Source organism: Botryllus schlosseri, chromosome 8 (assembly GCF_051294905.1).
Source record: "Botryllus schlosseri isolate E-star chromosome 8, Bs_hap1, whole genome shotgun sequence".
Lineage (NCBI taxonomy): Eukaryota > Metazoa > Chordata > Ascidiacea > Stolidobranchia > Styelidae > Botryllus > Botryllus schlosseri.
Window position 1 is genome coordinate 8,305,515 of NC_137243.1, and position 25,168 is coordinate 8,330,682.

Consider the following 25,168-nt stretch of genomic DNA (forward strand, 5'->3'; position numbering starts at 1 on the left):
ACTCAACTGACATAGTTGAGTGACTTTGATCTGGAGTGACGGGTGACGGCCTGGACCGGAGAGATAGATTTGCATGGATTTGGCTTTTAAAACATTGGATTTGAATATATATCGGCACTATAGGAACATATTCGGAGTTGCTAATACATAGCTTTCATATCTCGGTTTTGGATTATTCTTCAATTCCCACGATACGTTCAAGGGTATACGAAACATTATTGTGCAAGGGCTCTGATTAGGCTATTTATGAATTTGGGTTTTAAATCGGAGATCAAATCCAAAACAGATCTTCTCTGTTTTTGGCTTGCTGCTATTCTAATTAAGTCACTGGAGGCGGTATGAAACGTTTTCTTCAAAATGTTTTTATGGATATGGTCCATGACCATTGACCAATGACCAAATGACCATGTTTCTTCATCTATAGAATGTTAACATGGATCGGCAACGACCGATCTCTGGAAGATAACTTTTGGATTGCCAGAAATCCTACAGTCGCTTACGAAAAACAATTCTCCAATACAGCCTCAGCTAAGCGGAACGAAGCTGCAAATCGGTCGTTGCCGTTCCATGTTTACATTCTATACTTCAACAATGGTTCATCCATAGTTCAATCAACTGCGTATTATACATAATAGTTATATCATCAGGCCCGTAACTGCCGCACCCCAAACCCTCCAATTGGGGGGGGGCGAACTCGAAGGGGGCCAAAATTATTTCGTGAATTTGCATAATTTATAGAGTAGTTTTTGAAAATATATGCAACTTTTTCAAAAAAAATTTTGAAATGGGCATATATCGGCGTTGGCCATTACCGCACCACGACGCACCAAGACATATAGAGTAGGCCATGTAACATGCGACTACAAGAAATGTGCCAGAACGATCGGCAGCGAGAAAACCTTGGCCGAAAAGGACTATGCCCTAATGCTGACCGGAAACTTCGTTATATGAACAAAATATTGTCTTGGCAATCTGAACCTCACAAGACAAACACCATCCCGCAGGTAAAAATTATATGCCAGTGAAGAAATACCAATTTGAAATCGTGTGCGTCTTTTAGTTTCCTAGCCTACGTTATGGCGATTCTATATTTTTGATATGGCAGACAGGAGGTCACGCAATAACATCATGTTAAGGATTTATACCAACGGGCCATACAGTTTCCAAGACACCTCACTCAGCTCTACCGGTAAATCTGATTATCTGAGCAGAGAGGGCAAGAAGCTGATAGCAATATATTTGCAATTCCCGATCTTATTCACCGATTTTATCATGAATTTTCGAAAATTTCGCGCTCGGCGCTGGCTCACTCGGCAGTAGGATTTTTTTTTTGCGGGGCCTGACGAAGTGTTGTTTCGTTCCTGCCAACGGGTATACGCCCGAAGATGTTTAATTATAATATTGAGGGGTCCTACCTTTTCAAACACGCCTCACTCAGCTCTACCTGTAAATCTGATTACGTGAGCAAAGAGAGGATGAAAATTGATAGCAACATATATGCAATTCCCGATCATAGATCATATTGACCGATTGAATCATGAATTATAGAACTTTTTCGTGCTTCGCGCGTTTAGGCGAGAAAAGCTTACCCAAGAAACGGCCCTCAATGTAAATGATATCTAAGTAGCGGTAGTTAGCGAATAGCTCGAGGGGGGGGGGGGTATGTTCATCAACACATGGGGGGCCCAAGACCAACGTTCTGGGGGGGCTGGCGAAGCGCTGTTACGGCCCTGCATATCATATATATCAATGCTTTTCAACCTTTTTGAGCTTCATTCGCATTTTTTTTTTCTAAAATAATTTCATTCGCACAAACGAATCGAAAATTGTTATACAAAAAGAAGATGAAGCTACAACATTTTATTCAGATGTGCAACAAATTGGCTACTATGTAGCTTAAGCTATCAAGTGTCTCATTGGAAAGGCAACTTTTTTCGCTCGTTTTTCGCTTTCAACTATTTCACTAAATCCCTTCTCGGCCAAACAATGTTGTTGGGAATTTGTACAAGAACGTCTACTAGTGGTTGGATGGCCAGGTCTAAAAATCTGTTCTGCACTAAAATAGTATTTACGGTGACCGATTCTTTGTTTATTTATTATAATTGTGCTCACCGTAAATACTATTTTATTCAAATCCAAATTTTTCGACGGCAATAACTCCGCTTTCGCTGGTTGGAATTGAACCAAATTTGGTGAGCATCGTTTCCATAGACAGCCTAACACTTTCATGGGGTGAACAGAAAATTTTCAAATTTTTTATTATTTATTTTTATATAATAAATAGAAACTTTCTTCTCCTGTAGCAAAGCGGTTACTGGCAGGAATTGAACCAAATTTTGTGTGTAGGCTTAAATTAGGTAACCTAACAATTTTATCAAGTAGCCAGTACGATTTGAGAAAAAAAATCATTTTTGAAGAGCCCTGATGAGCATTCTCGACATTTGCTGTCTTCAGGGATTATTTAATGGAAGTATTTCCTACGGGCCGTGTGTTTGACACCCCTGTTCTAGACATATAAGGAACTATAAAAAATAGATACAATAGTTTTAGGTAAACTGTTCAAACAAATTTGTATGCAAACGATAATGTGCACGAACACGATTCCTTGGTGCAATTATAAATTGTAGTAGGCTGACTATATGGTGTATAATCATGGCGCTTAGTCGACATTCGACAATTCTACCGGCTTCTCATGAGAAACAAAACATCATTCAGTATCCAATTCATATTCAGCAATATCCGCTTCACGATATCTCTATAGTCTAGATATCCCTGATCTATTAGCGCCTATGATCGAGATCGCCTACAAATGTAATACAATTGCGAACACAGAGCATGAAAATTCGCATCAGAGTAGCCTACACCCTAATTGTTATAGAATTGCCACGACGCTCTTCCCTGCAGATTTCAGTTATCATCATGTAGGCTACTTCAGCAAGCGGAGCGTAGTTTGACTATAGGCCGGGTGCGAAAATAGAAGGCGCAACCTTCAAAAAGATGTGCTTTAATCTGCAGCGGGTATAAAATCAGTACAAAATAAATTATCAACGAACCATAAAAAACACAACTTGAACAACACGAAAGAAATAAGAGAATATACAAAAGTACATACACGTGCACGTGCACGTCGTGCAGTCGTACACGTTACAAGCTGAAATGTTATATCGAATCACACAGTTCAAAGTTCATACTGCATTTGCACTAAATCGAGGATAGACGCGCCAGTGGAAGCGGAAATCATGATTGCTATCTCCTATGATATGATTGCTTATAACATAACCACGAGCAGAATATCAAAAACGCGTAAAATGACGCAAAAGCTACGAATGTTTCGGGTACGTCTTCGAATCGAAATAATCAACCTTAAAAATATTGCAAACATAAACTTTGCGCAATTTTGACCAACCGAAGAATGAATAGAAATCAATTTACAATATGACTGCACTTGAAAATAATACTTCCAGTTCTGAAACTGTCGGTCCAGCATATTTACATGTGCTCTACGAGCACTCGGAGTCTACTACGTTGTCATGATTTTTCGCAAACGTTCCGCAAATGCACAGCAACACGAAATCCCCCATCATCGCCTGTAGTACGAGTAGTCGCTACCTATGGAACCGTCGTTATCGGTGTCTGTCATTGAATTGCCGTGCATCCGGGGATAGGGACCCAAGGAAGGGTAAGCCGAAGCAGTGGGCATGCGTGCTCTGTAACGGCGATCATCTCCACTCCCAGTGGGATATCCATAAAGGTAGCTACTGCAATAGAACGCGTGGTGTCAGGAAATATTTAGCACTTTATACCACGGGATGTATGTTGATGTTCTTTTGTTTCCTGTTTTCTTTTGCCCTATTTATTTTATCTAATTGAAAAGTCGATTTATATATATATATGTCGAAAAAAAAATTCCAAACAAAATTGACTAAGTCTAGCCACCACATCTGATTTTGCACAGAGCTGGTCAGTATCGAGGTACTTCTACTTTGTTCGAGTACACAAGTATTGCCTACTATAGCACTAGTTATTTAAGTAGTCATATTATTAGATTACTTGCACTCAGCAGTTTATAGGCCCTATGCATCCTTCATACTTTGGATTTTGTAAAGTAGAAATTCGTTTTGAGGATATGCTCCCATCACTATTACGAATGAAAATCTCATGACAACTGGGGTGGGGGGAAGACCCCCTGTATCATGGTGACCGGCTACATTCTCGGCAAATTGTACGTATTTGTAGTGTGTTTATTGGTCATTTTGCGTTAGTCGCGAAGATGCACCTTGCTATTTTGGTAATGGCCACCACAGATTAACTGTTAAATGTAAGTGATCCACCGACCAAATCTACTTGTTCAAACTACTCTAAATGCCTCTCAGATCTCCACTTTCTACATCTATATTTGAAGCAGTTTTGACATGCCTCGTAAGTTCCATACTTCTGCTTATTTGAGTAGAAATTTACGGCGTCACCTCTATACTTCTACAATGGAGTACTTCGACCGCCTCTGGATCCGTATTCTATAAATAACATGTCTTATTATCGCTGACCAATCAACCCCTTACTTTTGCTTAATGCTCCGTCCCTTTACCATGTATTTCCGAGTCAAATGAGCCAGTTCCAACAGATTGATGACGATTGACAGTGAAGAGACGACATACATAAAGTGAAGAAATATGGTTTTTTCCTGCGTTAAATAGAATCGTGTGAAATAGATTATGCGTGCATCCTTCGGAGGCATAATCAAAGCACGCGTACCCGTGGTCTTGATACATAGCAGTCGACCGTTCGTGGGCACGGATCAGCGGTACACACATACAGTTCGTTGACCTCAAATTTGTACATGTTGTACTGCGTAAAAACAAATAAAGCATTGCGTTAAATTGGCGATCTCAGTAACATGTGCAATTGCGCATTCATGGTTGAAAATATTCACTCATCCAGAAAAATAGCAACACCATTTCAACGCCATAAACGTTTGCTACATCATACATTATCTATGACAGGGGTGGCCAACCTGCGGCCGTAGAAGGAAATTTGTACGGCCGTGAACACGTAATTCAATTAGCATGTGTTGGCGGCCGTCGACATGCAATTTGAATTAATGAGTTGACTCCCGATTTCTTGAAAGATTTTAATTAATCTTGAAATTTTCTTCGCGCTGGGCGCGATTCATGTTGACTTCATTTTTCGATTAATATAGTAGCGCCTTTTGCAATCGGAACCCAACAATACAGATGCGAACAGCAAAAGAAAATGATGCGCCTCATATGGAAATACCAACTCGGAATCGTGTGCTCCTCACTATACTGACAATCCTGATGGTGGGTCAAGAAATAACAGCATGCTACAAAGTGACTAATAACGATTGGCCCACCCAAAGATGCATCATAATTTATAACTTGCCCCAAATTTCCGAAAACACCCCTGCATCAACTCTATACCGGTGAATCTGATCACATTGGCTGAGAAGGATAAATATTTGGTAGTAATATGTAAAACTACCAATATCAATGACGAAACTCATAAGTGAATCTGAAAAAATTTTCGCGCTTCGCGCTACTATCAGCATTCCCTTAACATTACCAGTAACCATTCGCTATTTAGGTGCGTATATTAAGCCTACATCATTAAATATGCTGGTCGGGAGTTCGCCGGAAATGGACATACACACTTTAACCTGGGTATTTGGCGCCCAGCCCGTTCATTACGACTATTCCCTGGAATGCGGCCGTCGGCTATACATGAGTTGTCGAAATGCGGCCGTGAATGGCAAAAAGGTTGGCCACCCCTGATCTATGACGTCATCGGATTGCCGAAACCTATTAGCCGATTTTCAACCTGCGACTAATATATACAAATGCATAGCAGTGAATTTTGAACGCACTTGCAAATACAGAAATACCGCCTCGATGGCGATTGTGAAGATAGTCTGGGTGAAATATGCCACAGATATCGCCCGCGTCTTCATGACTTCGGATTTTCCGTCTTTGTTGTACACAGTTTTCATTTTCACTTGTTTTCTGTAACGAGATGCGTTGCATACGCGTTTTCATTGGAGTAAGATAGTCAGTATATATGTTATTTTGAGCATCCGTGTGCACTGTGCAGTGTGCATGTTTTGGTGAAGAAAACAGTGATTCGACTATACTGTATCTGATGAAAACCGACAGAGGAAATACCCGAACAGTAAACGCACATTGACCAACTGCGTCTACACCATGTGGTGAGACATGTCTTTTCATCGCTGTCCATCTTATTAGATTCCTCTGCGTATAGGTTATTGCTCATCGAGAGTGCTGTTTACGTGTAACTGTGAATGCCTCTTTTAAGCACGTTTATCGACTTCTGTTGGTATAGGCTATTTATGCAGGTCAATGTGGATATTTGATTGGTCTACATACATCAACAAGTCGTTTCGATTGCTTCTTTCCTTCATATTACCGCATTCCGAGACATTTTTTATTTAATGATAAAGCTCTGATTACTTCTTGGGTAATGCGTTGCACTATGACGATTACTATACTCACTTTTCCGGTTCCATATTGACCACCTCAATGTGCGGATGAAAAGACGCACGACCTTCTAGATTCATGGAGTTGTTCTTCGTATCTTTGACTTTGTGAACAAGCACCCCCACCGCTGCTAGAAATCAGGTACAGTATTCATAATTGGCGCAATGTGGAATAAATCTGCAATAAAGTCGTTCTTATGCCCATCTCCTACCGGGTTCAGTTCTAGGTTAGACAGCGCCTAAAACTGTTGTCATCGATCTTCGGTAACTGATGAATTATAATTATTTTGATGCACTGCATCTCAATGTGTCGCATGCATCTGAAAAACTCTCCCGAATCTGACAAAAATGAAATCAATCACCGACGGAGGCTGTTGATTTTCTCGGGTAAAATATTATTATCATAGCCATCATACGGTTGCGGGCCCGGAATTCGATAAAGTCTGCACGAAATTTACAATTCCCATAGCCGGGAAAGAAAAGATAATGCGGGCGTACAATTTAGTTAGCCTTCAGAAAACGAAATCCCATCGGATGTTGAAGCTGATTTCCCACGCTGAACTCGTTGGAATTCGAGAATGCGGAGCGGTGTTGAGTATCTCCAGAAATCGCAAGGTGGAAACGATGATGGCATTTAAGCGTAAGGTGAAAGGGCGTGAAGATGCGTGACGAAAAACACGAGCGCTAAGTTTTCTTTCCGCTTTGCTAGCCTTCCAAACGAAATAACTCTAAAAATGATCGCACCCAGGTACGACGCATATACGTGACATGAATAGATCGCCAGTTAAATTCTGTACGTTCGTGTCCAATAGGCGATAGAAAATCAAACGGAACCAGCGGCTATGGCAGATCTATGAAATCACCAGCCGTATGACATGCACGATTGCACGTCATCAAAATTACAGTTTAAAGAGCGTCCCATCGCATACCCCGTGTAGCCTTTGCGTCATCATATAAAATCATCTGAACGTGCCCACTGTCCGTTCGTCATTTGGTGCATTGCGCTGTCGGCTACAACGGGTCAAAGGTCACATTCATTATACGGAAGCGCGGCGGAAATGTATCACTTGATTGCTTGCGATATTTTCAAAGTGTTTAATCCGATGAATTGCTGTTACCATCCCGATCTTGCAATGTCACCATAGTTAAGACTTAAAAGATTTCACGCGTTTATGATTCGTGGGTATGCGCATTTTGCATTAGATGATGTATACAACCCAGACATCCACTATGAATGACTCACACATTTTCAGTTACGGGGTAATAGAGAAAGTCTTAAAAAGTTCAAGGCATCAGCACAATAATTTCGCAAACAAGGCTGTAATCACGGGTTTCGGTATAATGAGTTGAACATAAGATATTCTAGGATTTTGTGCATCTGGAAATGTTTCAATTTGGAAATTTAGCCTGATTAGCGCGGCCGATGAAACATATGGCAGATTGATAGTAAATTCATTGGTGAAATTACTTGATCTTCAATGCCAAAAGTATAATAATACCAAGTTAGAACAAAACAAAATTCAATTCAGGTACAAAAAAAATTAGGGTTAGCCCATGAATATACATTTCGATTCCGAGCAAGAAGATTCAACATTTATCCGTTTACAAATATCACCTAATCCTGCAACTTTAGAGGAAAATATCAAAGTTCGCAAACACATGATCCACCTTATTTGGGGATGTAAACTGCGTCACGGTTACGCGTAATTCAGTGTTATCATCACGAGGGGAATTTCTAAGGAAACAGCACCGCTAACGAAATAACTGGAATACGGGTCAAATTCTCCCTATAATCGATGTCACTCGGCGAAACTATGAATACCGTAACCCCACCTCACCCATTATGCGCACCACGCAAAAGTCAAGATGAGTATAGTATAACGATGTTGTTCACTGCTGCGGATTTACATTAAACACTTCACCACCACAATACCACAACCCGACGTGATAAGACTAGAAAACACCCAATGATATACCATATCAGATAATTACACACTCAAGTAGCTGGTTAAGTGCTTTCGTCACGAATAAATCAAGATGATACGACTGTGTGAAGAAATTGCGATCGAAAAGATCTCACAAATGTTCTGCAGCATATATAGAATTAAAGATGTCGGAAATACAACAGATTAAATCCTTCATTGCATGACCTTACATGTACAAACAGTGATAAATTATACCAAACAGTTACCTCCTCAAGGAGCTGGGAAAGTGCATACTCCCCGACGAGACCAGGATGTATTATACCGTGGAAAGAATGGCACTCGAGAATATTCCGTGCTATGAAGTGTTGCGGTTGATATGAGGGGCTACGACAGACTAAACAATCAAATATTCAAAAGATTACTGTTATATCCATCCACCCTGTTAGCAATTTATCAAGTATACTTCGAGTTCGAGACCGCCATTTCTTGATAATGCATGACTAATGACTATACCAGCACGGTATTAATGACTGTAGCAGGTGTCTCCCTCGAACACGCGGTCTGCTACAAGATTCTACCAAACTATGCGTGCTAATTTCTTCGCAGAAACTATTAAACATGATTTTACTCTAAGCTTGATCCTAATAATTTGTTATTTTCCTATGCTCAATGCTCAGCTGTTTCGCGCGATTTGATCAGTTTGTCTTTCGATTGTGCAGCATGTTAGCGTTAGGTTTGCCGACGATTACCCCTGGTGAGTGTGAGCCGAACCCGAAAATATGCGGGTTATTTCAGTATGAATGTACTTTTCAATTGTATATTGAAGCTATGTACTTCCAAATAGGCAAATACTAGAAGTACTCCAAATTGGTTTGTGCCGCGGTTAGGCTCAACGAATAACGATTCCCGGCCGACGACGAATTATATTGTGCCAGAAAATAACATGCTTCAAAGCAAAGCTGAGAAATAAAGATTTTTACAAGTCTAGCTAGAGTGATCTATACGGGAAGAATTCGCCACCCCACCACAAAAGCACATCAAGATGCCGATGCAATAAGACCGACGTAATGAAAGTTCAAATTATAAAAACACCACCACAAAGGAAGCTATTCGCTACCTAGAGATACGTTGAATACGTTACGATCGCGGTGAATGAGGCATATAAAGCACATCAGACTTTACGTACTTGGTCGTCCGTCGGGTAAGTCTTCGTAGTGAGGCAAACTGGAATTGTTGCTCCGACTCCTCGACTGCGCGATACGCTGCTCGTCCGCGTAATTCAATTTCTTTCGGCGGCGCCGGTTCAAATTTCGATTTTCAAATTCGTCTGGAAAGAGCGAGGTTGAAATCAAGGGCAAAGTATGTGCACGGAAGTGTTAGTCGCTGTTACCCGCAAACAGAACACACAGCCTTAACATTGAATAAAACATGGTGCTTTGTTGATAGTGTTGGCATACTTTTGTTTAAGACTGCACAGTGCACACTCACAGTAATTTAGTTGGTGGTGGACTTGGACAAGTAGATAATTCTAGTTGTCGAACTGGATCAATCAAAGCGACATGCCGGTAAACTAATTTTAGTCTAATTTGTGAAATCTTGCTTTTCTCTAATTCTGGTCTAATCCGTGAGTTATATGATCTAATTTTAATTATAATAGAATTTCTTTTTTTTTATAAATGATACACGAGAACTGTAATGCGAAACCCTCATAAGAACGAATGATTTAATATTAACGGAACTTGATTGAATGTCTGAGTTTTCGTGAATTCATTAATTTTAATTCTAATCTATTTTGGAAGGAAACTGTGTAGCTAAAATTCTAATTTAAGCTAATTTCGAAATAGCTGTAAGTACAATTCTGATTGTACTCTAATTTGGAGAAAAAAACTTTGTAGCTGTAATTCTAACTCTAATCTAATTTTGAAAAACTAAAAATTTTCTATCGCTGTCAAGTCCGGTTGGCGGTACCATGGAAGGGTGTCGTTATTTTGTACGAGTATTAGCCAGGCATCATATAGAGATGTTGCGAGTAGGTTATAATACCGAGACAATGACACGAAATACTCATAAATTACCAGATCGCTGGTCAGCAAGTTCGCAGCCTCCCTCTTCGTTCCTAGCTGATAGATTCGACATCTTGTGCAAAGCGAACACCACAAATATCACGCTTGGCATTCCGACAATTAATATCTGCACAGCCCAGAACCTTTAAATTTCAAATATGCTCCGTGGTAAGAAACGTTGGTACAGAATGTTTCGAAGAAAATACGTGTACATGTAGTATACATGCCGAAATCTTATGCCTTCGCGAAGGCCAGTGACTACCCTTGGCAAACACTCACGATCTTATTATGAGTTCACGGCATTGTGTCCGTTTTCGAAATGGCGATGCTCCGTCGGGACTTCATATTCCATTTTTCAGAATTCGTTTGTTTACTTCGCAAGAAACTTAATCATGACTAACGTAAAATCACAATATTAGAGCATAATAGGCCTACGTATTACGCAACATGCGTCAATGTATTATTACCGTGATATACACTACAAGTTAAGTTACAAAGGGGTCCGCGTAACAAGGAATAAGGCGTAACAATTCAGTCAACAAATGTTCGGCTTTGATTAAACTTGATCCGTAGAGGTTCGAGCGATCTTGGTAACACACGAAATGCTACTCGAAGATGGTGGTAAAACTCATTCACAGTTATTCACCGGAACGGTTAACTGTCGTTTTAGACAGCGGGCTGTATTTCAGAATTAGTCGGCTTTAGCCATATTACAGGTTTCCTGAATGCAGCCTATACATATGACAGACGATATCACATATACGGATATAAGGGTTTGATCGCAACAGCGTTTTGCGAATTGCATGCTTTCAAGTAACTTACTGGTCAGATTGACCCGCTTCCCAGGCCGGTTTGGTCATCGGATCGCTAACTTGCTACTTCTTTACTCTCGATAGATTTACTGTTACGCCAATATAAATGAGTTTAGGATGTCAATAACCATTAATTTCTATACACCCATGGGCGCAGTCAGCGTGCAGTGAAATTTGTCGAACTTCTTATTCGTACATTGCAAGGTCATTCTTTTTATCATGTCACAATGTATATTCGTTACGTCGTTATTGCGAAGATTTAATCCCCCTCAAATTTTTATCCGCACAGACCTGCATCAGCGACATGTATAATATAATACGATAGGGACCCTGATAACGAAAATTTCAGAGGCCCTAATATATATATATATATATATATATATTTACCTATTAGGCTACTTTGGGAGACATTTGCACTTATTTTTGTAGCAGTTGGGGGACGAAAAAAATTGGGAGACAATTTTGTGTCCCCCTAATTCTTGGCGACATTTTTCCCTCGGTTGCTATCGTCTGTTAAGCAAATCCGTTTGGGACCACGCTTATTAGTCCCTCATTTGTCCCTTCCAAAAGAAATCAAGTCATGAAGTAGCAGGAATTTCGAGTTACAATGGCGACATTTTGACCCCTGTATAAACCCCGTATTTTGAAAAGTGGCATTAAGTCGACAATCAATAGGGGGGATTTTCTTCCACTTTTCGCGTGTATAAAATGACACCGCTTTGCATACATGATAGTTTTTGTTTAGGATTTACTCAGTTTAGACCATTCCAGTATATATAGGGATTTTAAGACTTTATACACTGTTTTAAAAAATGACGACATAAAAAATGCTGACTACCATTGTGATGACTCGACATAAGTTCTAGTTGCGATCTTGGTAGACACCGCGGATCGTACGATTTTAATGACGACTCCTATTATTTGGGCCCTGATTAGCTCTTGGCAAAGGCGAAAGGGCACTATACCATCGTTAAATTTTGTTGTTTAACACTCGTGATACATATTGTGAAAAAGAATCCCTGCTTTACCTTAATACAACTCCATCAAATATATGTATTGGTTATAGCATGATAAATATTCTGTAGTATTCCCCGCACCCAATATATCGAGCTGATAGGTCGTTGATTTGCTTGTGTCAAGACAGCTTTAAGATGCTCTGTCAGTTGCGAGCGTAAGGCATATACCTTTTGTCAGTTATTCTCAACCTTTCATGTCTTTGCGGACCCCTTTTGGACCGTCGCGAGCCTCAGCGAACCCCCGACTTTTATTTCTAATTTAGCTCAAATTATTGTTTCCGCTCAAGCCAGACAATGTGCAATGCGGTACTAAAGATGCATTGCGACATATTGAACAGAGAAGAGAATGGTAAAACTACCAAGCACGGTTATTATTAATCTATAGCATCCATCTCGGCCTAATCGTGAAGGTGATTGGCTTCCATTTTTTCTCTTCAGCTGTGTTTCAGTTGCTTGTCCTGGCAATTCAGTGTTCGCTTTCCTGGCATTCGCAAATCCATGTCTTTGTCGGAGGAGTAGCCCAGATAAACCAAGGAGGGTTGTTGCAAATAAGAAAGGATTCACCTTACTAATGCTCAAGAGAGAGAAAGAGAGAAAGCAAACAAACTTATTTTTATCTTAACCATCGGATACCGTGGATACCAGTTTTCGAATCTTAGGTCTGACCCGCCCGGGGATTGAACCAACGATTTACAGATCAAAAAGCCGCACGCATCACTGCTACGCTATCTCCCCCATTCCTGCCACACCCAGATATTCCTACCCCGCTTGGGGGAGGGCGAGCTCGAATGGTGCCAAAATTATTTCGTGAATGAACACTAATTATTCGCTATTTATTTGAAAATTTTCGTAACTTTTTAATTTTTCTCGCGCTGTACGCGATTTCATGTAGATAAATGTTTGTTTATTAGGCACCCTTCCTCCACAAAAAATGCGCATCATCTGTAGACGTAGGCATCTAAGCGAGCGTTGGCCATTACCACGCCACGATGTAAAAAGACATATAAAGTGTGGGTCAACATGGGTCTCAGAGAAGTGAGCCAAAAAGATCGTCAGCAAGAAAACATTAGCCGAAAAGGATTTCCCTTATGTTGACCGTAAACTTCGATATAAAAATGTCTTGATCCGGGTACCTAAATTGCTGGCGCCGAATATTCATGTCGTGTCAATCTGGACCAGATGAATATAAAATGTGACCTAATATGGCCGCGGGTGTAATCATCCCTCTCCACACCCACAATAATTTCGTTGCTAGAGAGAGGAGAACAGCAACGACTAGCATAATAACAATATATCTCGTCGTAATTTTCAAATTATGTGCAAGGTCCAACGGACCATGTGACCTCAATCAGCTTTCCATACCTTCGTAAGTTTGTAGCAATTCCCTAAATGATTGTAATCACCCTATCATCTTACCAGAAACGCATATCTGGGTTGAAAACGCGTGATATCAATCAACCGTAATTTTAACATTAAATTCAACTGACGTAGCTCATGTCATCCGCTCATACCATGCAGCAGTGTTGCTTGAAAAATCAAACTCATTTATTCGTCATCACGTACAAGGATAAAATGACTCTGCAAAGCTAACATAAACAAATAATGATGATCAGGCTGAAATGTGGCGATATAGGTTCGGAAAGCAGCCAACTGCAAAGTTGACTTGTTTTGTCATTTCATAACGTCACAATGCTGCGGCAAGAGAGTGTCCATTCAAACACCTATCACTGGCTATCAGACATATTGTGGTATCAGTTGTAAATACCCAGAGTGTCGGTTTCGCACAATGCGCTGGTTACAACGCTCGGTATAATCTAGGCTTACAACCGATAATCTTACATTATATGCATTGCACTAACTAAAACATGGGTACAGATATTCTATTTTCCTTATATTAACACACGGTAAGAAGCAGTCAGATTCGGCTATCAATTACGGCCCCGTCCATTCAAGCCAAGGCAACAATACATATATTGACATTGACAGTCTGATGGTTAAGTGATCAGACCGTCACGTCATCATCGTTGATCATTATGGCAGACTAGGGAGACCGCAGGCACTTTGATCAGAATTGCTTGACGGCAAATTCATTAAAGTGTCTTCCCAGCTATCTTGACGTCTCGATTGTTTGCAGTGGCTGAAAAACAAGGCAGCGATCTAATGCCAAATTGTTAGCTCCATGCACAGTACATACGTTTGAAGATTATACACAACTCCAGTAAATTTCAAAACAAAAATGCAACATGATAGGTTGCTTCATCAAGATGGAGCTTTATCATAGGCCACACACTTGATTTTGAATCAATGAAACGAAAAGGCAGATGTTATCGTAACTATGTGCTCACTCACACAGCGTATATATACGATTTATCAATATTTAGAAAGTATCTAGCTAGTTGAATTATTTGAAATTAATCGGGAAACAATATAAAGTTAACGTTACGCGATAAAAGTAGGCCTATTCCCAGATATATTGAGCGTGAAGTCAACATTTTACTAATTGAGTTCTGTGAACACCTTTTCAAGGACGATTCTAAATCCGTTGCTACTCACATAGACGTTTAATAATCTGTCAGAAAGCACGTTACGCAGTGAAAATCTACCACGGCACGAATTGAATTAGTGAGGGAAACATCACAGGACGCAGCCTCCGTTTGGCGACTGTTCTGTCCAGTACTTATCCTTCCGCGTGACGTAGTTAACGAAATATAATACTTACAACAGAAGGGAAATGCATTCTATACTGAATACTCACTTTTTGTCATGGAAAAGGAGTCAGCGTGGCGATCCAAATTTGTACGCTATTGTACGCAGAATTCAGCAGCTATGTAGAATACTCTTCAATACACAGAACGAATCGTTCGATGAAAACACTGATTGGGAAGTAACTCCATCACGCATGTTTGCGTCTTTAACTTTTCATATAAGATTCGTGTTAAGGATTCATGCTGATATACTTGTCATGAAACTTTAGGGCCATGAGGTGCTAATACATCTTCTGCATCATTCTACATCATCTGCTAGTCCATCGTCCAAAGTAACGTCCATTTACAATAACCTGCTAATACGCTGAAACTAATCTTTCAATCACTCGGTGACAGCAGACATGAGACCTTACCAGTTGATGGCACGCAATTGGTCGCGCGTACGTATACAATACAAAAGTCATCGACCTAATTCAACATTGTGAATTGTGCCTATCTCTGTAAGAAAGGCGGCATGTTAAATTTTTTGTGATAAAAGTAGGCTATTCCTAAGCTACTGATCGATCTGTATATTCTGCGAATTCGGTAGCCTTTGGGAGACAAAAACCGACTTTTCAGACGCCAATACCGGGCCAACCCCGTGCCCAAGCCGTTGAATCGGATATCATCGCGTTCAGTTCGACCAGAGGAAAACGGGGATAACTCTGTCGAACCCCTAAGACCAGCGGTTGTCGATCGGTATTTCGATCTATGTTCTGATACCGACCGATCGAAAAACCAACTGCGTAACCCGTATTGGCGTACCATCACGGGTTTTTGGAAGAAAACTTTTGTCTACGCGTCTCAGCCCCATTTCCCGGGTATCGTTGGAATTGTAATCGAATTACGCGTCTGCCGGTACCAAATTTATCCGGCTACGATATTCGGTTGGCGAGAAATCGGTGATTAAAAAAACTGTGAAAAAAGCGCTATACACTGTTTTTTGAAGGCCGATCCCGAGTCGGCTGAAAGTTCGATACGATCGTATCGGGTATCGGTCTACGCGGGGCCCGAAGACGAACGCAGCGGTACCTCGTATGGCCCAGTGGTGTGAACGACCGAGACGGAACCTCGAAAAGCCCGCCTATGAAAAACGTGAACTTCTCGGATGATCCACCGATCCAGGATAATCCGAGGATTATAATCGAAAAACTCACATAACTCCGCTTCTACTGGTCGGAATTGAGTCAAATTTGGTTTGCATCGTCTTTGAAGACAGCTAAACAATTTCATGGGGTTGGCAGAAAAATTTGAATTCTTTTTCAAAATTTCACCTAATAAATTAAAATTTTTAATTTGATCTGCGGAGTCCTTTACTTGTTAGAATTGAACCAACTTTGGTGTGCAGTGTTCTTAGGGTAACCTGACAATTTAATAAGTCAATGGCTGGAATCCGAAATTTTACTTTATTTTTGAACAGCCCTAGTGTACGTACGTACAGTCCATTTATGATCAGTGCGGGACTTGAAGCACAGGCCTGCAGGCATAGGCGGAGCCTGGAGCCTATTCAATCATATTACGTCGCATGCCATGCAATACCTCGTTTACAATGATGATGACCCCCATTAAACGCCAATGTAATCAAGGAGGTTCGCAATTCGAAATGAAGATAGGTTGGGATTAGTTTATACAGGGTTTGGCGCTTTGGCCATGTTGATAATTGTAATTATAATTGATCGGGCAGGGTTATTACCAAAGGAAGTCATATGGGCGAATCGAAACCGTTAGTTGATTTGGCGGAGACAAATACTTTGTAAGTGGCCGGGATGGTAATATCTAGAGATATCATAATGAAATGCTATTGTCTCACGTACATTTCTACTTGTAAATGTACAGTACGAGTGCACAAGCACATACGTACATTTATGATTAGTGCGGGATTTGAAGCACAGGCCTGCAGACATAGGTGGAGCCTGGAGCCTAATAAATCACATAATGTCGCATGCAATACCTCGTTTACAATGATGATTATCTCATCATGCGCCAAGGTAATTAAGGAGGTTCGAAACCGCAACTGGCTGGTATCGCAACTGTGGATCATATCACTACGTTTTCTCGCGACGCTCTCACTAATTGAGTGGCCTTGAATTCGAGATCTAGACGTGTCTCCGAGTACAGGCGAATGTTGGGTTAGCTTTGCTGGATTTCAGGCGGTGCGTTCTCTTCGGTATCAAGCAGAATATTCATACACGCATCTGTTTAGAATTAGGTTTGACTAGTCTGACTATATGATGGATATACTAACCGACTCTGACTGCGACAACGAAGCATTTGATCCTAAGCCAATAAAGCTCGGAAGATATGTCTCTTATGACAAAGGTACGTACCATGTAATTCCGTATGATTACATGTATTTCAATATATCAGTGGTTCCTAATTATATATTAAACAAGTGTAAATAGTCTAGAGAGTATTAAAGGACAACAGAAAGGTGGTATAACAATCTTTCGATTAAATTATAATCGCAAATTTACATTTGACAAATACATCAAGGTACGGCTCGTTCGTTGGGCTTTCTGAGACATAGGGACTATACGCCATGTGTTTCGGTCATCGTAATTTATGTAAAATGTGTGTCATGTGCGTATACAATTATGCATAGTGTTGGTATGTTTCTTCCCTGTACCATCATGAATGATTCAGTTTACTGATATGATCATACAGCTTCTTATACGAGTAGCATAATATTAGTTGTTTCGCTTGAAGCAGGCCTACAGTAGGCCTATATCTATGTTGAAGTCGAAACTGGAAGTATTATCTCTACTCTTTACTCAACTATCAAATGTCTATACCACATTTCAGTTAATTTACTATTCGAACAGAGCAATGATACAAAGTTTTAAATTATTGATCCGAGCCCGAAATAATTCCAATGCTGACGCCAAGTTTTGAAAACGAACCATTCATCATTATGTCTATTATCAATTGAGTCAATTTGATGAGGAGTAATGTTTCGCAATGTTTCGATGATCGATGATATGGTATATTTCATCAAATAGCGTTGTTATCCACGTACAATGTACATTGTGCAATATGTTTACGGTTTGTTGACAAGGATATTACGTGATGTGTTCGCTCCCTTATTACTACCGTGTACCATGAGCCAGGGGTGTCAAACTCGAATTGCTTCGCCGGTCGGATTCAGACCTTCAAATCGCTCGCGGGGCGGACCAGTTACATCAATCAAAAATGTTACCTCAAAATCAACGCCTCAGTTGAGCACTTGAATACTCAATTATACAGCCCATGTATGATGCGGTTATACTCTATCAAACCCGTTATTCGCAAACAATATAATTTTTTCAAGTCCGTAATAGAACCTAGTCCAACCTTTGACGACTTTGTTATTGTCGATCCGTCTGCAACAGTAATTAAAGGCAAAGTCGCTATTGCTCTTCGTTGATTTTAACTATGTTTCATATCGATTTGGGGAACATCATTTCGTATGGTATATTTTGATGCTGTCATCTTACCAAGTTTCAAGACTATGACTTTATGACTAGCGCAGTAATTTCGCTGTCAAAGTCGAGCATCTAGTAAATCAGCCCGCGCCAATATATGGTCGACTTTGATAACGTAGGCCTACTTACTACTTTAATTATTGGGTCACAGCCTTAAATCTTCATACAATGTTAGATGCCATCATGAAGATATACAATCCGAAGTTTTGCCATATAGGAAACAATCAAAATGTACACATACCAATACTGTTTTTCGTGAAAAATCAGTTATGCGGTAGGCTGAAGGTCAGGTGATTGCATCTTACACTGAACCAATTTTTGAGGGTGTGACTCGGTGATCAGGATAGTAATTTCGTTATGATAGTCGAGTATATCAAGTACATCGCTGACCTGCCATCTAGGCTACCGCATGATAGATTTTTCACAAAAGCCGAAATTGCTATAATGCTATATGTAGGTTTTGAATGTGTTTTATCCCGCGGGGGATAACAAATATCGTATTGTATATTCTGATGGAGACATCTAGCACTGTATCGAGATTTAAGGCTGTGACTCAATTATTACGGTAGCAATTTCGTGATTAAAGTCGCGTATGTCAGGGTGCGCGCTGATTTGGCATTCAGCCTGCCGCATAGCAGATTTTACTGCAAAAGCCAGTATTGGTATGTGTACAATTTAAATATATTTCATACGGCTATGGATAATCAAATTCATATTGTATATCTTGATGAAGGAATCTAATACTTAACCAAGTTTCAAGGGTGTGACTCTATAATTACAGTAGTAAGTACGTTATCAAATTCGCGTATCCAGGGTCTGCGACTCTGCGTGCGCTGGTCGACATTATATCGGCGCGCGTTAATTTACTAGATACTCGACTTCGACAGCGAAATTACTATGCTAGTCATATAGCCATAGTCTTGAAAATTGGTACAGCGCAAGATGACAGCATCAAAATATACCATACGAAATTATGTCACTCAAATCGATATGGAACATAGTTAAAATCAACGAAGAGCAATAGCGACTTTGCCTTTAATTACTGTTGCAGACGGATCGACAATAACAAAGTCGTCAAAGGTATCTGGGTCTGACAGTCACGTGGTTTTCCGAGTGTCCACACCACCTTTGAGTTCACGCTGGTCCAACAATCTCCAGTAATATAATGGCAAATACGGTGAGGTGTGCGCACTATAATGTGAATTATCTCGCAGTCATTTCTCGGTCATCATCAGCGAATAAATTTTCGAAGATTGATTACCTTGTAAGGAAGGTATCATGTTATGGGCGATTGCACGCTACTCGAGAATTATTTATTTTGACACCTTCGAGTGAACTCAACCAACATCTCAAAATGATACGATACATTTATATGATTGTAAAATTGTCTACAGCATCACATACATCTGCATGTAGCGTACCAGTTACTCACTGTTAATGTTGAATACAGTATGGGCACTCCTTTTACCAAAACTATCTATTCAAATGCGACGCATCAGTCACTCTTGAATCTAAAATGACAGACAACACGATACATGATACATGCAACACGATAGTCTAACCTACGCAAATTCGTTTCATCACAGCTAATCGGAACAAGCATCTTTCAGATACTGTTGATAATGAAGATGATGTCAATGCCCGGAAGAGGCTTGGATCTTCGCTACATATCATCAGTCAAAATGAGATGCAGAATGATAGAGGTGGCTCATGTGAAACACCTCCTATGAATAAAAGACTAAAATCACTCGATCGTCAATATAACGACGGAGAGGCTGGACCCAGTGGACATGAAGAGGGTGAGTTTACAATATTTTGCCACATTTCATTTTCAACATAAGTGTTCAACCTAATATTCTCATATTCAACAGTACCAAAATATATTGATGACAATTTATTAATTCGTAGTGGTATTACTATTCCAATACATTTATCGTTCTAGCATATAGGTACAATGTACATTGTACATGGTCGGTATAGGATTAGTGAAACGTTACACACAGAACTCCTCTATCCCGCAGGAAATGAATAAATACCTAAGGCATCATTTTTCAGATTATGAAATGGACCCAGATGCGCACGAGGAACTAGACGAAGACTTTGAGGAGTCATGTATCAGTGAAGCTTCGGAATATGAGCCACAGTCTTCATCTTCGACTACGGACAGTTTCAGTAGCGATGATGGCAGGGAAGAAGAGAAAACCCGGAAACCCGCAACATCTCAGCAAAAGTCATCCACTTCAGACTGTTGCGACACCAATATCAACAGCAATAATGAGGCAGCCATGGATATCTCATGTGGCTCACAGTCATCAACGTGGGCTCCAGATGGTTCTGATTGTGAGTGGACAGACCTGGAAACCTCAACGCCAAAGAAGAAAGCTGTGACTTCAAGGATAAAGAAAAAGCGGGCAAGGCCGAAGAAAAAACCGGCAAGGCCATGCCTTTACTGCAAGAAGTTCCAAACGAAACTTAACCGACATTTAATAAATAAGCATCCTGAGGAAGATGAAGTCAAAGAAGCTCTGGCTTTAAGTGGAAAATTACGGCTCCTCAAATTCGATTTATTAAGGAAGCAAGCAATCATGCAACACAACAAAAAAATGCTACAACTGCAGATGCCATTGGTCTGTGAAAGAAAAAGCCGTCTTTCCCAATTGAAAATTTGCCAGAATTGCCAGGGTTAAACTTGGTTTCTCGTTTCAAGAGCGTCAAGAGCGCCATAGATGGACTCGTGAAGAAACAGCTGAAATCCTAAACAGATTCAAGGATGTAATTTATGAGGAAGGAGACAGCAACAAAGGCAGCTTGCCAGGTAGAGTGGAATGGGTTTGTTCGTTTGTGGTATTCATGGTGTTTGTCGACTACTATGGTCATTCCCCCCATAATTGCCGACTTTTAGCAGGGCCCACTTCTGGGCTTTTATAAGACGCCGCTTACAGGGATGAGATGGCGAGGGGGAATGTAAATTGATGCTGTGTGTTCGCGTAATATACATTTATTAGTTAGTGATCATGGCAGTGAAGATATCGATTTCTTTGGATCCTACTTCCGAGCTAGGCCAACCTTCGATGTTATATGATTTCTTCTGACCGTCGTCGTTGAAATACCATTGAACCTTACAATAGTTATATGCAGCTAGTTGCCCAAATTATAGATTTAATGAAATATGCTCGTGTCTTTTTAGGATACAAAGAAATTGGAGAATTTGTGGAAAGCAGTGACATCCTGAAAGGTTTACCGGACATGCAGAGGATAAAAATGGTTAAAACCAAAATCTTCAATGAGAGAAAAAGATGCCGCTCTGCACTGCATAAGGGGATGTCACAAATGCACGAATAGTCATGGACTATGACATCAGACTTTCAGCACGTAGCGTCAGTGATCTCTAGCACTGACGACTGTAGATTACGATTGAGCAATTTCGTTTAGTACCTGGTGGCAATTTTAAATGTACAATTCGTTTCATGATTTTCGTTGCATTCTCTTCACAACATTTTGTTGCGAATGTGTTTTGATAAATTGGTTTCGATCGCATGCTTCGAACTATTTCATTTCTTGGTGTGATTTAGCAGGTTGACATTGGTAGAATCGAACGATTTTTTGGCCGCTTTCAGCATTGGCTGGAGGATGCACCCATGGCTCACCATGGGGCGTAGCCTTATTGCTCGAGGTCCGAATTACTTAACAGTGAACAAGTTGGCGTATGGCTTAAAACAAATGAAAGTTAGCAATTATCAAGTGCCCAAGATTATCACGAATCAAGATTCAATGTGATCTGCTGTAGGGTTTTTAAGAGAAACATGAATTTGGAGCGAAGTTTATACGGTAACTCCTTACAATTTGACGCGGCTATAACATGGCGAGAGTCTGAGATCGGTTTAGAGACATGTTAAAGTGGTCTTTATTCGGTAATATTGGATCAAAAAGTGTACAGTGCCTTAGTGGAAAAATTGCCTCATACCTGCTAGTAGACTGTATGGTCCATGAGACGTTATACTTCCGAGGGATATAAGGGCTGCTTATATTAAACCGAATATATTTATTACCTAATTAGAACTTGGATCTGCTATCGCGACAGAGTAGCCACGGCTGGCCAACGAATGTCATAGTGATTTGGATACTAGCCGTAAAAAACTGGTGATCTAATCTGCAGCATGGCCAACTGTAGCTTCTTATAAAGACACATGTTCCGTATTTTCACAGCAGTTTTCAAACGCAAATATGTGCGTGGTGAAATGGCGTGGTCATTGGTATAATCCACAGCTGCAACACCAATGGGTTGTTGGTTCGAGTCCGGCTGAGGACGACACGAGAATTCCTACCCAAGTGTTGGAGGTTTATCTAGGCTCGTCGTCATCCTGTGATCCGCGTAAGCGGTGATTTATAAAAGCCTAGGAGTGGGCTGTGCTAAAAGTCGGTGAATAGGGAATCAAAAAATGAATATAGGCATACTCTAAAACTACGAAATTAGTCAAAACACCATGAATAAAAAACAAACAAACGGCGAATTATATATCGCGATCATCGATATCGTACAAGGATGACGTCGTGGATTTCAAATAGTGACGTCAAAAGTGATTGTCATTGGTAAATGACTCTTTTGACGAAACTGGTTCCCGAACCTTGTCATATAATACGACGTCAATGTCCACCTTAGTTCAGTAACAGCAATGGTCATGGTCTGGTAATTCAAAATGGCGAATTGTCTCCCTAAGTAACGAATGTCCACTAAAGTGGTCTATTAGATATTGAAAAAGTTGGGAAAAATTAGGGCGACCGCAGTTGGAGGACATTTCGTGTATATTCTAAACGCTGCGATATAAACCGCAAATCACCAGTGACAAAGCGCGGAATCGATATTCCAAAACCAATCGAGTTATTTTCAGACGCCTAGCTTGTCTCCTTCTGTTGGCGATAACTGTCGCCCAACTGCTTCAAAACAGGACTGTCCACCAAAGTAGTCTAATAGGTAAATATATATATATATCTATATACGTTATGAAGACACAGCGCTATACATACCTGATCTGGGAAATAGGGGCAAACCGATTGTAGCAAACATTTGTACATCCCGGTTGAAGTGTGTTGCATATAAATTGGCTCTGTTCATCGCTATAAACCGTGTCGCCGATACTAGCAACGATGATAATCCTGTCAAAACATCGCATGTTTGATTGCACACGGTCGTATAAGCGGACCTCAAAGTTTCATGCCTGAATATGAAGAAGAATGTAATCCACAGTTTACCGATAAAAGTTGAGTAATTCGCCACCCCTTCTAGAAGCTTTTCAAAAACGTGCCACGCCATGTTGACAAGACGAACGCTATAAACTAATCCAGATATAAAATTTGAACCACCTTATATTTGAGAGAGCTATATAAAAACGAAGAAAACCATTGAATGAGAGAAGTATTTGCGCCCAAAATTAACCTGCAGTTGCTTTATCTTCTCAACCGAAGAACGTTTTACCCTTAAACGTGATTGCTCAATGGTCACCGCTCAGCTCAGTTACGTAATCGCCCAATGTTTGTTCGCCCTTACAGTATGCTCCTATTCATATACAAAGTCAGTAAGCCCAATTAAGCAATTTGAGAAAAAAAATTATACTTGCTTCCAACGTAATACCAGTCCGCCTGCTCTACCCAAATCGTTCCATTCCATACGTTTTATCCGATGACGAGAACATTTCACTACCGTTACAACTTGTCTTTGCAACCGATTTTTCTGTTTACGGGATCGTGATCATGCCCTTACCAGGATTTTTCGATTCTTCAAGGTTATATACAATTATACACACACGATATATAATCCTGTTCATTGGTTATGATAAGTTTCCTGCGTCTGTATGCAAATTCGTACATTGATTACGGCAGGGTCGCCGGAACGGAAATCATGATATGAGAAGCATAATATATCTAGAAAGCGTGAGATAACTACGACTAGAAAGAACATTCATAAAGACTGAACCTTCCTAAATCTGTGTACGCAGGAGACTATCAAACGCACGAAATAATTTTTTTGAATGTCTGCCGGTCTGTCATAAACATGACAGTGGCAAATGTGTATCAGGGTTACATGTGCAGTGCATCCATATTGTCTGACATTTAAGAAATACAATATTTCAAAGCTGACACATATGATCCAGTCCTGCTTGTAATATTGCAACAATTCAATGTTTCTGTATTATTCACGAAGACTAACTGAGTGTGCAATTGTTACTGTTCCTAAGACGTTGTCAATATGGGGAATGCCACAGTTTAGGATCCTTTTTGAGCTACCAATAGACATTTGTCATTCACTTGAGTCACTAAATCCGGATTCCTAAGTCCTCCAGCAACCTATGATAACAGTATCATGCCAATGCCAGTATCACGGCAATAAACAAAGCTACCGAAAGTAGCTCTACGATGAGAACGCTGTTTCTCATGATCGAAAGCGAGATATATTCTCTCTCTTGCCAAGAAATCTTTTCTCATATCGCAAGGATGCTAAAAGTTCCGAATATTTATTTTCCAAGTCGCCCAAAGCCTATGTCAGATCATTTGACTTCTGTTGATGGACTACTCTATACGGTCTGAATCATCTTCGATTTCAAAATCTTCATCATTGGACCTGCTATCCCTAAGATCTTCAGC

At 40.3% G+C, this 25,168-nt stretch overlaps 3 protein-coding genes and 1 long non-coding RNA gene across 5 annotated transcripts in view; 1 reads left to right on the forward strand and 3 right to left on the reverse strand.

Annotated features, from left to right (window-relative positions):
* LOC145445608 (glutamate--cysteine ligase catalytic subunit-like) overlaps positions 1-12,347 on the reverse strand; it is a 56,783-nt gene extending 44,436 nt beyond the window's left edge. The window contains exon 1 of the mRNA XM_080323803.1: positions 12,337-12,347. The gene's annotated coding sequence lies outside the window, so the exon portion shown is untranslated. The remainder of the gene's footprint in view (positions 1-12,336) is intronic.
* On the reverse strand, positions 2,989-24,144 carry LOC145445618 (gap junction delta-2 protein-like). 2 transcript variants are annotated; one of them, XM_080323818.1, is made up of 9 exons: positions 23,746-24,144; positions 23,555-23,683; positions 10,509-10,639; positions 9,620-9,760; positions 6,525-6,639; positions 5,882-6,017; positions 4,753-4,845; positions 4,560-4,681; positions 2,989-3,758 (listed from the first exon to the last, which is right to left on the reverse strand). In XM_080323818.1, the coding sequence occupies exons 1-9, from the start codon at positions 23,838-23,840 to the stop codon at positions 3,581-3,583; spliced, it is 1,140 nt and encodes a 379-aa protein (XP_080179944.1). In that variant the 5' UTR covers positions 23,841-24,144; the 3' UTR covers positions 2,989-3,580. The 2 variants fall into 2 exon arrangements, with proteins under 2 accessions (XP_080179944.1, XP_080179945.1); XM_080323819.1 differs by having other exon boundaries at positions 6,525-6,636; positions 23,746-24,143.
* LOC145445634 (uncharacterized) lies at positions 13,931-15,752 on the reverse strand. The gene is made up of 2 exons (XR_013917094.1): positions 15,080-15,752; positions 13,931-14,461 (listed from the first exon to the last, which is right to left on the reverse strand). It is a non-coding gene; the product is annotated as an uncharacterized LOC145445634 (long non-coding RNA).
* On the forward strand, positions 17,269-21,521 carry LOC145445620 (uncharacterized). Its single transcript, XM_080323822.1, has 3 exons — positions 17,269-17,387; positions 20,140-20,328; positions 20,585-21,521. Exons 1-3 carry the CDS (start codon positions 17,297-17,299, stop codon positions 21,214-21,216), a joined length of 912 nt encoding a protein of 303 aa, XP_080179948.1. The 5' UTR covers positions 17,269-17,296; the 3' UTR covers positions 21,217-21,521.
* Positions 24,145-25,168: the final 1,024 nt, after the last annotated feature.

What these genes read in the sequence shown, in the direction of transcription:
- LOC145445620 (XM_080323822.1), top strand. Translation starts at nt 17,297, where the DNA reads ATGATGGATATACTAACCGACTCTGACTGCGACAACGAAGCATTTGAT. An exon ending in ATATGTCTCTTATGACAAAG is followed by an intron (nt 17,388 to 20,139) that starts GTACGTACCATG and finishes AGCATCTTTCAG; the next exon opens with ATACTGTTGATAATGAAGAT. An exon ending in ACCCAGTGGACATGAAGAGG is followed by an intron (nt 20,329 to 20,584) that starts GTGAGTTTACAA and finishes ATCATTTTTCAG; the next exon opens with ATTATGAAATGGACCCAGAT.
- LOC145445618 (XM_080323818.1), bottom strand. Translation starts at nt 23,840, where the DNA reads ATGGCGTGGCACGTTTTTGAAAAGCTTCTAGAAGGGGTGGCGAATTAC. An exon ending in CTTACCCGACGGACGACCAA is followed by an intron (nt 6,640 to 9,619) that starts GTACGTAAAGTC and finishes CCTGATTTCTAG; the next exon opens with CAGCGGTGGGGGTGCTTGTT. An exon ending in CGGTATTTCTGTATTTGCAA is followed by an intron (nt 4,846 to 5,881) that starts GTGCGTTCAAAA and finishes GTTTTTACGCAG; the next exon opens with TACAACATGTACAAATTTGA.